Source organism: Pocillopora damicornis, chromosome 11 (assembly GCF_964200805.1).
Source record: "Pocillopora damicornis chromosome 11, jaPocDami1.2, whole genome shotgun sequence".
In the NCBI taxonomy this organism is placed as follows: domain Eukaryota; kingdom Metazoa; phylum Cnidaria; class Anthozoa; order Scleractinia; family Pocilloporidae; genus Pocillopora; species Pocillopora damicornis.
The window spans coordinates 11,236,701-11,253,949 of NC_142680.1; the positions used below are offsets into that span (position 1 = coordinate 11,236,701).

Below are 17,249 nucleotides of genomic sequence, written 5' to 3' on the forward strand. Positions count from 1 at the left end.
TTTTTATTATATCAATAAGGATAGTATTTTGAAATCACTGGGGATCCATGCCATCTGATTGGCTCTCATGGGCATGATGAACATCATAAGATGGATTAGTTATGAGGATGTGATTAGAACTGAATCAATACTGCATATTACGGTAGTTACTGCACCATATCCTTATGAAAAGTAAACAAGTCACATTCTAATTAACAATTGAGTAAAGTAGGAAGACACTTACAAACTGATTAGTTCCACAAAATCCACATGAAAAGTAAAAGGATTATATTAATTATTAAAAGAAAGTAATCATCTGAAAAGTTAATTTTATTCTCAAACTCAAGAGGTGGCAGAATCCTTGATACAGGACTTAAATGATAATAATAAATATAATGTGAAGAAAAGTCATTTTTCTCATATTATTATAGTATTATTTTAAAATCACTGATGATCTGTCGTCTCTATTGGGCTCTTATGGGCGTGATAACTTTATAGGATTGATCAGTTATGAGGATGTCTTTAGATCAATACTGCACATAATGGGGGTTATTGCACCACATCCTCATGAAAAGGAACAAGCCAATTTCATATTAATCATTATGTAAAGTATGAAGACACTTACAAACTGATTCGTTCCACAAAGTCCACAGGAAAAGTAAAAGGATTATATTAATTATTAAAAGAAAGTAATCATTTGAAAAGTTAATTTGATTCATTCTCATATTAGCAGAATCCTTGATTCTTTTTTGAAGAGAGGAGAATCGTTGATAGAATTCTTGATAAAAGTAAGGAGATTCAAGTTATCAATGTAAGAAAAGAGTTATCTTAAAAGTTATGATTCGGTCAAAGCTTAGATTTGCTAATTAAATTACTGTCTCAGTGAGTTTGATAAAAACATTCATATGAAGATAATAAGATCATTCATTTCCGACATTGGATAACAGCATGCAGACACGTAAAAAGGAAAAAATATGAAACATTTTAATGAAGAAAAGAATCATCTTGGAAGTTGTTTCAATCTGTTTGTTCATCGAGTAGTCATGCAGATTCCTTGATGAAGGACTGCCCCTGATTTTTATAAGAGTATCAATCTATATGAAATATATACACCATTTAAATTTTTAATCAATTCTGTCAGTTATTAATGTCAGAACTACTATCTACTGAAAGGAAAAAGCCACGCGCATGTATTCCTAACTAACAGTGAATAAAATAATTAGGACACTTACTTCCTGATTTGTTTATAGATTTCCACAGGAAGAGAAAGAAAATGAGATAATTATTAGAAAAATAATAATTTTCAAAGTTGAACTTAGTTCACTCTAATCTAAAATTTTTACATTTTTGAATGAATTTTTCCCCCTGATTCGTTCAGAGACGTTCGTTATCAAGAATTCCAGTTATTACAGTAGTTCTTGATTTGAAATAAGGGCTGAGAATTCTTGTCAGCGATAAATAAATTATAATTGCATTTGCAGAGTGAAACAATTAAGGTTCCTCACCACTATATTTCTGGGGTGTTACTAGGGGAGATCTTGCTGGTATTGAATTTCGTTCTAATTGGACCGACACTGATAACTTGCTGTGGACTGTGAGTGACGTTATGTTACTTCTTTAGTGAAAATTGAAAATCATGGGCGTTCAACACTCATATCATCTACGGCGAAGCTGCGAGTGGTGTTTAGTTGGAAGTTGTCCCAAATGCCCTGCGGAAACCATGCTATTTATCATTTGATAAAGGGGGTCAGTTTCCAAAGAAACTGTGGTGCCGCGTCGGTGAGGGAGTAGAACAAGATAATTTTGGCTTCATCAAGTGAGTTGATAATGTAAATTGGCCACCGCAAAGAGTTTCAAAGCTGACTTTCGAGCGCTAGCCCTTCTTCACAGAGAATGGAGGAATTGTGGGTTGCGTGTGTGTTTATATGCAGGAAATGGATAAATAAGAATACATTAGTTGATTGAAGAGCATTCGTTGATACCGCGGGGATTAAGAGTTCCGATTTGAAAGACAAATAGTTGTTCAAGAGTTTTGCGGCTTTCGAAACTGCTTAGTTGTAAGGAAGGTCGCAGACTGCCATGTGCTCACTCGTAATTCCCACGGTATCAGCGAACGCTCTTCATTCACCTAATTTATTCTTGTTTTTCTCGACACCCTGTTCCCACCAATAGCTTAGTTCCATTTTCTGCATATAAACTCACACACAACCCATAATTCTTCTTATAAACTTAGTTTATAACGTAAATTGGCCACCTTAAAGAGCTTCCTCAGCTTGAGGCATCTAATAAGACTTGTAACACATTATGTGTATGCCATAAGAATAAAGCGTCTACATACCTAAGCATTGTACCCCAAATGACATCACTAATAGGAAAACAATTTGTGGCTGAGGCATCCCTTTAGGAAAAAAAAATTATTTTTAAAATTAGTATCAATGAAAAACGGTAATCTTATAAGTTTATCCTATATATGCGGTATTGAACAAGTGTGAGGTCACGAGGGCTAGATATTGGCCGAGTTCCTTTCTTGTACTTTCATAGACGAGACTAAGTCGAGGTCAATAACACGGAAAAAGAATGAGGCTAATATCCAGCCATTTAGACCGAACAAGCTTAGTCAATAAAGGATTCATGATAAACAAAAAGATCATCGCTTAATTAAGAATCAACACTCATTCATTTCGAAAGACTGGAAAGGAAGCCCCCTGTGTTTGTAGAAAATAAACCTACGAGGATCGTTTAAGTTTATCATTTATGTTACCTTGTTTTTCACTGTCTTTTGCCGCTTTTTGCGACCTTATCGCCGGTATTGTCCAAACATAAGAAAGTCGTTTTTCTAAGTAATTTTTTTCTTGCGCTGAATCAAAATGGGAAATTCCCTGCGGACAAGATGGGCCCGCTCCGGTGGGCAATTAGAACACAGAATTCGCCTCATATTGCCCGCGGGCTCTGCCAGCGATATAATAAACTCTCGTACACACATCCATTTCATTTGTGTAATCTTGGTAGTTTTTAGTTGGTAAAAAAAAATAACTAAAATAAATAAATTATTATTGAACACTTACTGAAAGATGGAGGCGTCAACTGAATTTGTTAATTTCCGGTTAAGTAATGACGATCTAAAACCACGCTTGTTGGCTCCTCTAATTTTACTGCAAAGTGGTTATCACATCAAAATACGTCATAAAAGCACATGGGCTTCAGATCCACCTTATCACAAACTACGTTTGATTGCATAAAACATTAACAAATGGCCTTTTCGTTCCGTTTGCTCTCTCTTTTTTTTTTTTAGGTTTAAACAGCAAATCCCAAAGCTCAGCCGATTTAAGTTTCAGGCCTAAAACTGAGTACAATGTGGGCCACTTCTTTCACTATTCAATGTACATGTTCCTGTAGCTTGATGATTAAAGCCGAGTCTTACGTAACTTGAGGTTAACGTGAGAACAGCACTTGAGCACAGTAATATTCACTCCTTCGAATTCTTTATTTTTTGTTAGGATGTCCGTGTATTGAGCTTTTTAGATATCACCCGAACTTCCTGAAACAATTGCCAGCCATTTTGTGGCCAAATGTCTCACTCATGCCTCAATGTATTGCTTTTTCTAAAGACAAATGTAAGGCCAACGGTAAAATATCTCCCGCAATATTGTGCAAAGTGTGTTTTCCGCCTTTGATTTGTTTTGATGTGTTTGGTCTTGTTCTTAGGTGACATATCATTGATTTCAAGTCGTGAAAGACGACTTTCAAGAAGGTAAGCTTGGAGAAAAGGGGCATCATTCTAAATTTAGATTGCATGCGCAAAACATCTTTACGTTTTAATACCTTCATGTCAGTTTACTCTGGAGCAGCAAGCAGAATATCAGGTTTCACTCACCTTGATTAAGAAAAAAAAGAGAATACCTTATTTCAGATGTAAGCCAGCGATCTAAGTGGGGAATGTTTTAAAATGATTGAAATTAGCAAAGTTCTTAGCACCATGCGTTTTAATTAGAAAACTAGGTGGAGGACCTCGCACCTCTTTTGAAGTCCATAAAATCTCAAATGGGCATAAAATGTTCCCCATCAAGTGCCAGCTTCTTTTTCTAGTATAGGTCATTTTGTGTTTATGAAAAGTGGTACATAAAGGGAGGCTCGGTCGATTTGAAGCAAAAGACCTGAACATGTTTTCTCAACTCCACCTGTTCACGAAAAAATGAATTAATTCTGAGCCAGGTTTCCTGTGAAGATTCCGGCTTAAACAACTGTCTAAAACTGACGAATATACATCACGCTTTTGAAATATTTTCCCAGAACCTATCGTTTCCGATTTTCCAAAATTATTAAAATGAAGTATCAAGGTCAACGTCTTTAAAACATCATTACTGATATGGGAAAGACGTCCTATTTCTTTTTTCCAAAAATGGAAATTCACAGAATATTTTATATTATATATTTTATTTTTTATATTTTCACTTCTTTATCTAAAATGGGTCATTTTACGTCGATAACAACGGTACATTAAAGGGAAGCTCAGTCTACTTGATGCCAGAGGACTGTCAATGTTTTTTCTCAATATAGCTTTCAACCAAGTAATAAACCAATTTTTGGTCACGTTTCTTGTGAAGATTACGGCTGTCTTAGACAGCCGTATCTTAAACTGAGTAGTATACATCACGCTTTTAAAACTATCAGGTCTGAACTCGTCATTTTTCATTTACTACAATTGTAAACTTGCAAGACTTAGCCTGTTTAAAATGTCATCATTGTGAAAGGGAAAACTTCCTTGAAGTTTTTTTTTTTTTCGCATTTGAAAGATGAAAAATTAAAGAAAAACTACCAGCAGAACTAGACCGCATCAATACTCGTACCATGCATTCATGACAAAAAAAATAAAATACGTAAGTGTCCATTTACCTTTCAAAGTTGAGTTTCTTCGATGATGGAGTAATTTTCTTGCGAACTTAAAGCGTGACAGGCGCACAGAGGGCGCACAGTGCTAGTACTGTTTTGGCATACTATCAAAACAAATAAGTATTCAAGTGTTTGACGACCAATTATCAAGGCTATTGAAACAAAAGAGCAAAGGCTTACTAACAGATTGTCATCTTTTAATCAACTATTAATGAAAAGTTTCACTTGAAACTTAAATTAGCACAAACCAGCTGAAACCATACGAAAACAGAATTAACTTTATCCCGGGGAAGAGTCCATTTATCATCAATCGCTTTTACCTCGTCCGATCCCATATATCTATTTTATATTATTAAAGTAGAGCTCACAGAGCCAACCATACCTATAAAATTTGCTAGTAACTCATTAAGCCGAGAAAAAAGTTTTCAAATGACCGTACTACTAGTGGAATCAAATTTGAAGTCATTTAAATAATGTGCAAACATTGACCAATATATATCTCTATTTATGTGCTTTAAAAACAATTATTGCAAGGTTTATTTCGTTGTTCGATCTTCTCGTGAAAAATGAAACTTTCTCAAAATATCAAGCCTCGATGGCTTACTGCGTAGGACAAAAATTGTCAGATTTTCATACGATGAAATATGTTGCGTACAAATTGCAAACGGCGGCGCATGTAGCATATATGAGAGATAACAATTTTTTTTCTCAGCATCAGTCCTGAGTCGGACTGAGTTTCTCTTACAGTAAATGCTCTAACCCCCAAAATGAGGCTTTCTTGCAATCAATTAATGTTTTGCATCGAGAAGTTAAAGAAAACGGGTTTTTTGCTGTCCATCAGGCGCCGAGCACAGTCACAATCGACAGAGTTGTGCTGTTGTTCTTTTGGGCTAAGCACGTGTTGCGTCATCCTCGGAAACTCGGGCTTTGAGTCGGTTTCAAGTCAGGGCGTGAGGTAGGTAGACAGGATGATCTACCTAAGGTCTCTTCTGTCACAAGGAGTTCGTGGAGTTGTTGCTAGCACTAACGATTGAGTTTTATCACTAGCGATTGATATTTTAGCACTAATGACTGAGTTTTATCACTAGCGATTGATGATATTGGCACAAGTGGCTCCCCATAAGAAGTGGGAGTTTGGTCAGAGAAACCACTTTTTCTGTTCCAAACCTCTCATGGCTTTGTCACTTGTTTCCAAGGCTCCTCCTGGTTTGACACATCAAAGCGCATACAAAAATGCCAGTTACGCTGGCAATAGGGGGAGTTCCAACTCATTTCAGCTTTTTCTTTAAAGGCTTATAAAAGCCAGGGGTGATAGCTATATCCCCTTTCAATTGGTTAAGAGCTTAAAATTTGAAAACAACTAGCCTGTTCCAGGTGTTCGGTCAGTAAAACAGAGCACAATAGTGAACAGCACATAGTAGCAGTAGAGCGAAAATAGAATCAAGGTTTCCAGTATTATCCAACTCAACCCAAAACCTCCCTCCTCTTTTCGCTCTGCAGCTACTCTCGCTCAGTTTACCATCATGCTCCATTTTTCTGACTAAACTGCTTTAACAGGGTGTAGGACATGCGTTTCTCTTTCCACAGGAAAGTTTGAATAAAGTCAGGGAGAAGTTTGACGGGGGGTTAGCATCAATAATGAGTACTAGACCCCTTGCTGACTGGATTGCGTCACACAAGGCCTAATATTCTCCCGCAAACAAAGAACCACTCGTGCGGAAACGGTTATCCCTTTACTGCCTTAGGGAAATGCCAAATTTTTCTAAAACGAGAACGATGAACCTTTAGACCACGTATAATATATCATTTCAAAGATATTTTCAGGGGTATGCTATAACGACACAAACAGGCGAGGAGAATGTAACTAAAAATACTGAGAAGTGTTCAAAGTGAAAAATAAAAAAAAGGTTGAAATTTTGTTTGCCTTATACATATGGGGTATATAGGTATATACTCAAGAGGCTAGAGTTGCTCTCGGCTACGCCTTGAGCAACTCTTACGCATCTTTCGTGCTCTCCAAACTTCCCGCGTGCTTTATATCTCGATGAACGCACAGCTGACGTATGAACCAATTGTTTTATAACATTTTCAACCCGATGGTTTAAATGTTGTGAAAGGGTCGATAATCCCTCTGCTACGCTTCAGCCCGTTAATAATTTTATTTCAGGAAAACATTTCGCTACGCTGTAAACGATCTTGTCTTAGATTGGTCAAAAACCTGACAGGTGAATTCATTTTCTGATTGAGTGCAAAATTCTCGAGGGATTTGTTTGCTCACGTCATGAGCGTGCACAAAAGGAATATGAAGCACGCTCATGCAATTGAATTTGATTAGACAAATTCACACGCTATGTTATATTATAACGGCTAGTAAATTTGTATAATCAAATTCAATTGCGCGAGCGTACTTCATATTCCTATTGTGCACGCTCATAACGTCAGCAAACAAAACCCCTCGAGAAAAAATTTTCCATTGAGTTGAAAATGTTTTAAAACAATTGGTTCATACGTCAGCTGTGCGTTCATCGAGATATGAAGCACTTGGGAAGTTTAGAGAGCACTCGAGAAGCTAGAGCTACGCCACGAGCAACTCTTACGCATCTCTCGTGCTCTCCAAACTTTCCGCGTGCTTCATATCTCGATGAACGCACGCTGACGTATGAACCGATTGTTAAATAAACTATAGCTTAAATTGTAGCTCCTAGAGCATTGTTTGTTGTGAGATATAGACCAATACAGTAAAAAGACAAAAAGTTGAAGGGTGGTATATCAAGTGTTATATTGGAGGGGGCTATGTTTTTATGCCCTCAACATGCTTTGTCCCTTATGGCACTCTTGGGCATTAAAGGGGATCATTATACTGAGGGTCTGCTGACAGACCACAGGCTAGCAAACAATCCTTTACTTTGTTTCTTGATTCCTTAGTTTTATTTGGAACTTAATTTCCAGATAAAATCGTTATAAATTAATTAAGGTGATTTTAAAAATTTTTTGGATTCATGTATGACCAGCCTGACTTCTTCTGATGATGTGTTATTTCACATCCATTTTTTTCCTGTCAAATTTTCTTATAATCCTGATAAATAATTTTGAGGTCATCCGCCCTAAAATGTAAAAATCTTCATGATAATTTTCAACCTGTGAACTGTTTCAAACTGGTGCAATTCTTTAAATTCCTGGCTTGAAATTTTTGTTTATCAGTATTTCATAGTAGTGTTTAGAAGGTCTTGGACTGATGCATTCTTGCAATACAGGGAATTATTTAGTGTAAGACCAGCTCTTGTATGTGTCCACCCAATCATTAGCAAAAATCCAGTCTGGAATAGCTTGAATGACTTCTTTGAGGAAAGGTGAAGATGACTCTTTACCGTGAATATAATGAGCTGCCACAGCAAAGTCCAACAAATTGCTCTTGGCCGGGAGGTGTCTTTTTGGCTGAAATGATATTTAAATTAAAAGAATCTTGGGATATATTAGCCTGAGAGCAAGTGCTTGCTATCAGTACTGCAGGACCCACGTTTCTCTGCCCAAGGAATACTTGAGACAGGTCAAGGAGGGGGTTCACCAGGGCTCAAGTCAAGTCACCCAAAAGTCATGTTGCTCAAAACCAGAGTCAAGTTGCCTGAAACTTTAAGTCTTGTTGCCAGAAATCCTGAGTCATGCCTCACGAGGAAACAAATACTGAAAAGATCTAACTGACAGACTCTAAATGGGTAATGAGGTTGAGAAATCTTTATCAATAAAGCGCTGTTTGTTCCTAATAATACCATGAAGATGATGATCAGAAAAGAAATATGTTCTAGTGATGACAACAAAATGAAGCATTGTTCATTTGATATGAACTTGTTTTGAACTCACAAACGTTTTGTGAATTTGAGAAATTTTTATCACTTATGCAGTGTTCATTTCCACCAAAACCATGAAGACTTTGACTAACACACAGAAACCAATCATTTAGTCAGAACTGAAATATGTTTGAATAATGACCCTTAAAGCATTGTTTGTTTTTGTAACAACAATATGAAGCATTCTTCATTTCTATAACGACAAAATGAAATCTTGCACTTTTTAAAGGGTGTACATTTCTACAGCTGTGGTGCTGTGTTACTCAAGGCCTCATATTTTCCTGCAAGTGAAGAAACACTTGTGCCAAAGCACCTATAATAAGGACCTGCTTACAGACTAAGGTTATCAATTTTCAAACACCAGATACTAATACCGGTAGTTTATTTTGTTATTGTATAATCTAACTGACAGAAAACACTACAATCCTACAAACTTAATATTTTATTAAACAGCAAGTGATGTTATTGAGAAGGAGCAACTCCTCAAAGCAGTAAAATACTTAACATTAATAAACTTAATTAAGCCCACCACAGTCTAAATCATAGCTCACCACTGACACAATCTCACTGCTGTCTCCACAGTTCCTTGAAATAAGTGATCTTCAGCAGTAACCCTCTCTCAGTATAGCTTTCTATGTCATTGCTCCAACAACAACAACTACTCCAACTACCACATAAGTGAGTCTTTATATATATATATATATATATATATATATATATATATATATATATATATATATATATATATATATATATATGTCATAAGCAGGTGATACATATACAGCCATGTGATCAGGACCTAAGGCAGTGAGAAGTCAGACACTAGTGAGATATGAATGCATGATATGATAATGAAAGGAGAAATTAGATGCTGGTCACTTCAAGGGGTCAAAGGGTTAGAAGAGAGAAACCTGACCTGATATTGAGAATTTAAATGAGTAAACTTGATCCTGTTTCTTCCTATGTAGCAATTTCACTTCCATTGGAGATGTTTTGACTTGGGGTGGAGGACCAGGGAGATACCAAGATTTTCTGATTGCAAATATAACACTTCACAGTTAAACAGAATTATAAATTGAACTAGACAGTAGTTTTAAATATTTAGAATGGTAATAAAATAAATTCAGAGTTAAGTTCCTGCAGGATTCTTTCTCTATATATAGGATCTATGGAACAAGTACAACAAATCACTTAGTAAATGTCACAAACTTAATGCTATAGGTATATTGGAGTAACAGTGAAAGAAAAAAAGTGCAACGGCTCATGGTACCTATTGTTTACTGTAGCTTTGTTATCAAGTAGCTGTGAAAGTGCTCCTTAAAGATTCAAGGATAGGTAAGCAAAGTAAATAAATCAAATATGGTATGAAAGGAAGATCAACACTTAGATAACACATGGTCCCCATTTTTTAGCCAGTTGATTAATGAAGCAAAATTGGATCATGATGATGTACAAGCTCTGAAAATCTGGGTACATAGAGCTACTGTTTCACCAGAATATTTCTGTGCCATTTTCTGTTGACCCCTCCCTTTCCAGAGTTAAAGCAAGGCTGTGTATTTTTCTGCCCAACTTGCCTAACATATTAAGTTAGCAAAGCCTGACAGCTTGTATTCTATTCCATACTTTTCTTTGATGAAATTCCAGTGAATTGGCCATGCACTGAATGACCAGAGACCAACAGATAAACATTGAATGAGCAAGTACCACATACCGCACAAGATGCTTCAATGGCAGGTAATAAGGAAAACCTCCATAAACTCCATCCTGAGGTGAGGCAAAGCCTTTTTAAACATGGGTATATCACTGAATGGCTGTATGCCAAGATAGTCTAGTGGAGTGATCCAGGCACCTGCATCTTGTTGAACCACTTCACCAGCATTATTGTAAAATGTTTTTGATGTGTGCTGCATGTAGAAAAAATGTTGATGAGAGGTATAACTGAAAAACATCTTTTGGATGGCGTCATCAATGGTGTGAACATACCCACTATTTAATGGTCTAATAAATGGTTGTGAAAATGTGCACTCCAGTGTGAATTTAGAACCCTCCAAAAAGTAATAATCTATGCTGAAGGCTTGAATAATTAAAATGCAAGCATGCACAGTGTTAGGGCTTTGCAACTTGCATTTTCAGCAAATCCTGGTTGTTCTGCTTCATTGGAAGCATAACAAGTGTGCATAGCCACTGTTCTCCATTATTTTAAGCACAACAGGTATATTAAATTTCTAGACCAATCCTTCAAAATGTTGAATTTTCCAGAATATTTAGTGATTTTAGGTGGTAACAAGAGGTGCTACTGGTGATGAATTTTACCAGTTACTGCCTGAAAAGGAGGACACTACATAGCTCAGTGCTACAAATTCTGCAATAAGAAACTGAAAGCAGAGTTCAAAATGAAAATATAAAGTTTGGTTCTTGGTTCTTTTCATATGTTGTTCTTTGTTCTTTCTTCTTGGTTCTTTTCATACTTAAGAATTAAGACATTGATAAATCTTTAACCCAACAATAAAATTCACTTTCAATGGAGACAAATAATGAAATTCAAATGAGCACAAACAAAGACTTGAGATGATCAGTTCACAAAAAGTACATTATGCAGACCAAAAAGGAGGCAAAACAATATTAACTTTTCTGTTGACCCATTAACCCCTTGCTGTCCAGGTGTTTCAAAATGTATTGAAGTCAGCATTAGATGCAGCAAAAGTATGTGAGTGGGAATTAGTTCATTAAGAGGCCAAAAGGTGATTATTTTGACCAGATTAACCAGGGACATATTAAGTATGTGGTGGAACTCTGGTAGTCAACTGCTTGTCTTGAAGTCCATGACTGTCACCCCCCAGATCAAATATATTGGTCATAAGAAGAAAGGAAATTGTCAAATTTTCTTTGCTTGTCACTAAATTGACAACTAAATCGTGTCTACCTTTGCCACAATAGACTTCTTAATGAGAAAATGAACCAAACCAATGCCCAGTAGAGATGGTGCTGTGTATAATGCCAAGAGTATGTAGGGTCGGCAGTACCAAGTTAGTGAGTGACCTGAGTATGTCAGAAGGACACCTACAGCCACAGAAAATGATGTTCCAACTATCCATGAGAGTAATAGGATGAACAGAGAGATGATAAGGTCTCCTACACCAGATGAAAGTCTTAATACTTTGCCTGATGAAAAAAAACAGTTAAAAAGAGTGTTAAGGACAGCTTTCAATTGCAGTGTACTTTAAGATCCACAATATTGTAAACATTGTATGACACCCCCCATCTATGCCATTTTCCCTATAACAGTAGGAAACTGGCTTAACAGAAAATTGAAAATGTTGACAATTTTATCAACATGCATGGAAACAATGAACAGAATATAAAAACTTACCAGTCCCAAAAATGACCTAATCATATTTTACGAAATGCTCTAAAAGAGTTGATAAAAAAAAAAAACAAAAAAACAAAAAACAAAAAAACCCCCATTGTTACCTTGTTTATTTTGTTGTGCATGGTTTTTTTTTTTTTTAGACCACAAAACTTTGATTAATTCACACACGGAAAAGAAGATGTACTCAGGTCAGCTCTAAGGCCTATGCTTTCATGGCGCATTGTACAAAATTTAGAAAATGTAGAATGTTAATAATAGATATCTACTTGTAAATTATGCCTTACCCTCTTCAAAGATGGTTCTCTTTGCTGGAAAATGAAGGAATTTTTTCATAAGACAAAGAACTGCCACAAAAGCTGATGTCAGATTTATCACCAAAGCAATTCTTTCAGGGTAATGTACCACAAAAACGATACTCTCCAGGGTCAGCCAGAAATGGTGAATTAACTATGCTCCTGACCAAAGCCAGTATGTTACCACCAGCACGCTGGATAGAGCCTGGAGTAACAGCAGCTGGTGTATTGTAATTTGTGTGATAAACATAACCATTGGCAATATAGGCAAGGTCCATTCCTACACATCAGAAAATTATTAGTATGCTAACCAGATTGGTTCAATGCAAAAGAGATTTTCACTAAGATTACAATCAATCAGTCAATAAGGTAATCAGTGAATAATGAATTGATCAAATACTAACCAGTCATTCAGTCAGTTAAGGAGCATTTCATTCATTCATTCAGTCGGTCAGTCAGTAAGTCAGTCAATCATACAATCAGTCAGTAAGTCAGTCAATCAGTCAGTCAATCTGTCAGTAAGTTGTTCAGTAAGCCAGTCATCAAGTTGTTTATTCACTCATTCGTTCAAACAATCAGTCAATAAGTCATTTATTCCCTTAGTCAGTCATTCAGTCATTCAATCAGTCTCTGGGTGTCAGTCCATAGTTCAGATACCTGGTACTTGGCCAAAGTCCCTGTAAATCCTGAAATCAGTGTCACTAGGTATGATTCCACTCTGAAAGAATTCTTGGCCCAGAGCTTGTGCACAGGGGTGTGGGGCTACCTCTGAATATGTCTTGATCAGCCAAGGATGTTCAGGACCTGCCTGAAATAACACTTCCCTTCCACCTGGATTGAAAAGATAAATCAACTAAAATCAACCAAAATAATAACATAAAGATATTACAGGAGTATAAGTGGGTAAACAAAAATTGTCAGGAAAGTCTGATGAAATGCTGGGGCTAACCTGTATTATGGACCATTGTGAAATAATTTAAGTGAATTTTCTGGATTCTCTAGACACAGTGGCACACCATGCCTTGCTTTACCCTTTCCTAGCTTCCCCTTTCTTTCTTGCTTTTGCCTTATGCCCTTGCATGGCTTATGCACTGCTCACACTTGTTTTCATTTTTATATCCACAGATTGCTCAAATATCTCTTCCAAACATTCCTGAATTGTAGAAATCTGTCACAAATTTTAAGTGTTCATTTGAACACAGTTCATCTAGATTGTTCAATACATATTACTACAACTGTAACATATCCTGCTAAAATGGCAATTTTAAATATTTTATGTCCCTGTCAAAGGACAGTCAGTGGAAAAAGTTTCAAGCCTAACTCTTGTACTTGCCTCTAAACCAAGGCAAATAGTTGCGTCATTTTTCCATTCTTCCAAATTTTGCCACTTTATTGTACTGTTGATATGACTTCACATGTAAGCCCATGAGAATCCATGATGCACGCAAACATTTCATAATTCTGTAACATGTAAGGCCACATTACACTGCCACTCTCTTAGTGACCATTTTCCCATTATTACCAAAGCCACTGAATACATAACTTTCATTTTTCCTTTTCGTATTTTGATTTTCTTCCCCTTCTAGGCAAGTTTGAACGTTACTGTCTGTAAGTGATAGGGATTTTTCGGTTTTTTAGCAGCCATAATCTGAGGAAATTCCGACAAACAACAGTGAGGGCTTTGCCATTCATTCATCAACATGACTGAGTGGTGTAAAAGGTGAGTAACATGTAAGCAGCTGATTAGCGATATCAAGCACTCGTGAAAAAAAAACGTATTTTTTTTTCACCTGTGTTGTTATGGCTTTTCTTAGGGCTGGAAATCCCTATATAACACTGCAGTTTATGTAATAAAATTTATTAGCATGCAGTTGAATCATCGCCATCCATATTCGAAGTGAGTACATTATGAGATAAACAACAATACTCAATAAGAGCAGCATATTTAATACGAAAAAAAAATGGCATGATGTTGCAACTGGAACTACTGAATGTATGGAGATCTTTGGGGTGTCTACTTTAGCTGTGCTTAACAATGTTGCTCTTGCTTTAAATTTGGTAAATGGCACTTCCTGTTATGTAACTAATAAATACAACTGTAACCTCGCCTGTTTTTTCCTCCTTCACTTCAAAATGTTTCAGCTGGGTAATTGATTGGCCAAGTCAAGGAAAATTAAAAAAAGCTTAATTCTCATTTTGAGTTCCTTACCCTGTACATTCTAACTAGTGTCAATATTCTCCACACTGTTGCCCTTACATTTGGTACTGACAAGGAGAATTTGTTTGACAATCAGGAACTACTTAAATTGGTGATTATTTCCTACATTCTGATAACCTTTACATTTGAATCAAGGTTGATACTGTAAGGAGAAATTAGAAGTAAATCATTCTTAGGGGTTAAAGGTTAAAGTTCATCTTTGAACACTTCCTGAAGGAAGTTTAACCTCTTTATAGCAGTTCAAAAATCTTGCAAAAATATGAGAGTTGCTACAAACAAATGTTAAACTTTTGCTTCATGAGAGAGCTCATACAATGTACTGTAAAACAAAACCTTGCAGATGAATATAATCAATACTTTACATGATGACATACATGTATCAAAGCACAGCATGACCAGCAATACTTCAATTGTTCCATTCTTTAGTTAGGCTTGTTTCACATGGACTGATCGTTTAAGTTAAGTCAAAGTTTACAACATTAATTTCACCATTCCTGCAAAACTCAAATACCTCAATCAGTGGAATATCTTTCTCACAACAACGATATTGGTCAACAACTACCAACAGATTGTACCACTGGCTTGAAAAACATCCTTTGTTGTAACTGTCAGATGCTTGCTCGTCAGCAAATTCCTCTGATGACAAAGTTTCTATAAATTCAAGGACTTTCTCTTGTACTTGCCAGTCAAGGGTCACTCCAAGAGCTAGTGAGATCAGTAACCAGGCAACAGGAGAGTGCTCCTTTAACAAATTGTCATTGTCATTGTCAACACTGTGAGATGACATTCTCAGTTTTTGTTGAAAATGAACTATGAATTCCTTAAGGTCCAAATTCACTGCACTTGATGAAAGGGGGTACTTCTTGTCCTACATAGATAAACAAATTCTAAGCACTGATTTAAAGTACTTTATGAAATTACAGCTTTCTAGCTTTAATATCATGGCAATTTTGATAAATATATGTTAACAACTTAGCTGCAGTTACTGAGATATATCATCCAATTCCATGGGCCCACTGGGAAACAGTGCAAGACAAGCTGATAAAAGATGTCTGGCTTTAGCTATGCCACTGTGAAACGTCCATTGCCACACACAAAGACGAACTACATGCACTTTCCCACAACCTTGACGACAAGTTCCAGACAATTTTATATCTGGACTGGTTGGAAAGCCTGATTGAGAACTGACTATGAACAAAAGGTAACTAATAGATTGCAGGATGAATCATCCTAGAACTGGATGAAACACAATGTTACTAATGCTTAGACTACATGATAAATCTGCCAAATTTTTACGAGTCAATTTTCAAGCATAGACACATTTTTGTAGAAGGCAGAATCATTCAACAAAACAAACAGGAGTCTAAAGATACAACCAATTCATTTATGTTAGGTCATCAAAGCCACCAACTCTCTAGCTACTTGAATAAATTACCTTTAACTGATATTCAGATTCATCATGACAGCATCCCTTCAATCCATACACAGCTCCTGAGATATAATCATACATTCCTACCACCTCACTAGCAACCACTGACACTATTGTATCCTGGATGCCATACAGAATGGAAATCTTCCCACATAGATCAATATCACTGTGTTCAGCATTCTTTGAATGTTCCTCATCAGTGAAGAGAACAGACATCACTGTCTCCAAGTTCCGATTTAGGGTAAAAGTATTTGAAACTGACCTTTAGCTATAAATGCCATCCTTAACCAGAGTCAAAGGCTTTATTTGCAGCTGTGTCTCAAGCAATCTCTACATGCACAAGGAATGAGAGATGCAGTCGAATCCTTGGGGTTTGAAATATTTTCACTGTTTAGCCACCAATCACCATTGCAGACCAAATCGCTTTGCAAACTTTCTCTGCCATATATACCATTAACATCCACCTTGGTTTCCAACTCACTTAGTACATTGCAAGTTGGACTTAACTTTGATTCTCTGTCAAAATAATCTGAGACAATACAATGTTCAGACTCTGAAGATTTCATGTCACTATCCCAGTGGGATGCTCTTATCGATTTACTTAATTTGCTATTAACAAAAGTCTCATTGGAAACATTTGCTTCTTCACAGCTAGATTGCTGGAGGATACCTCTTTTTGTGGTTCTGCTTCCTCACAACAAACATTATTTCGAGAAGAATCAGTACTTCTTGTAGAAGAGGTCTTGTTTAAATATTGTGTTTTATTTAGTCTTGAAAGTTCAATATTTTCCGCACTCTGTCGCTCGTTTGCTTCTCGCGCTTTACGTTTTGAAGTTATACGATGTAATTCAAATTCCGGAAGAACTGAAGAACATGATTGTTCAGGTGCTTTTCGCGATTCCACTCGCGAGTCTTCTCTTGATTCCAAATGATGAGCGGGCGGATGACATCCTCTTTTCGCACAATTCCACATGAAATTCCACATCATGGTCCCAAGATGATGACATTGTGGAATAGAAGAAGGCCCGATTTGGGGAATATGGAAGGGCCTCAGTAGCTTCTTGGTTGCATCCCTGTCGACTGAACTGACCTCCTCGTTATAACCTTGACTATTACGCTTTACATCCAGGAATGCAGCAGAAAATTGTTTCGTATTTAGTGGAAACATTTCTTATCAATGCCAGCAACAATATCTGCATGAAACGTCCGCCATCTTGAACATGAG

General features: G+C 36.6%; 2 protein-coding genes across 2 annotated transcripts in view; both read right to left on the bottom strand.

The window, feature by feature from the left end:
• Positions 1–7,995: 7,995 nt before the first annotated feature.
• The window catches only part of LOC149037509 (endoplasmic reticulum metallopeptidase 1-like), a 68,275-nt gene continuing 59,021 nt past the window's right edge, over positions 7,996–17,249 (bottom strand). The window contains exon 4 of the mRNA XM_089186337.1: positions 7,996–8,304. Coding sequence (XP_089042463.1) covers positions 8,128–8,304 — 177 coding nt within the window. The 3' untranslated portion in view covers positions 7,996–8,127. The remainder of the gene's footprint in view (positions 8,305–17,249) is intronic.
• On the bottom strand, positions 10,301–17,244 carry LOC149037510 (uncharacterized). Its single transcript, XM_089187793.1, has 6 exons — positions 16,031–17,244; positions 15,107–15,463; positions 14,168–14,213; positions 13,035–13,208; positions 11,638–11,876; positions 10,301–10,618 (listed from the first exon to the last, which is right to left on the bottom strand). The coding sequence occupies exons 1-6, from the start codon at positions 16,238–16,240 to the stop codon at positions 10,439–10,441; spliced, it is 1,206 nt and encodes a 401-aa protein (XP_089043919.1). The 5' UTR covers positions 16,241–17,244; the 3' UTR covers positions 10,301–10,438.

Bases quoted from the DNA above. Each gene is read 5' to 3' on its own strand.
- LOC149037510 (XM_089187793.1), bottom strand. From the start codon at position 16,240: ATGTCTGTTCTCTTCACTGATGAGGAACATTCAAAGAATGCTGAACAC. The intron at 14,214-15,106 runs GTATTTGAGTTT...CATAAACTGCAG, and splicing joins AAGATATTCCACTGATTGAG to TGTTATATAGGGATTTCCAG. The intron at 10,619-11,637 runs GTAGACACGATT...TTCTACATGCAG, and splicing joins AGAAGTCTATTGTGGCAAAG to CACACATCAAAAACATTTTA.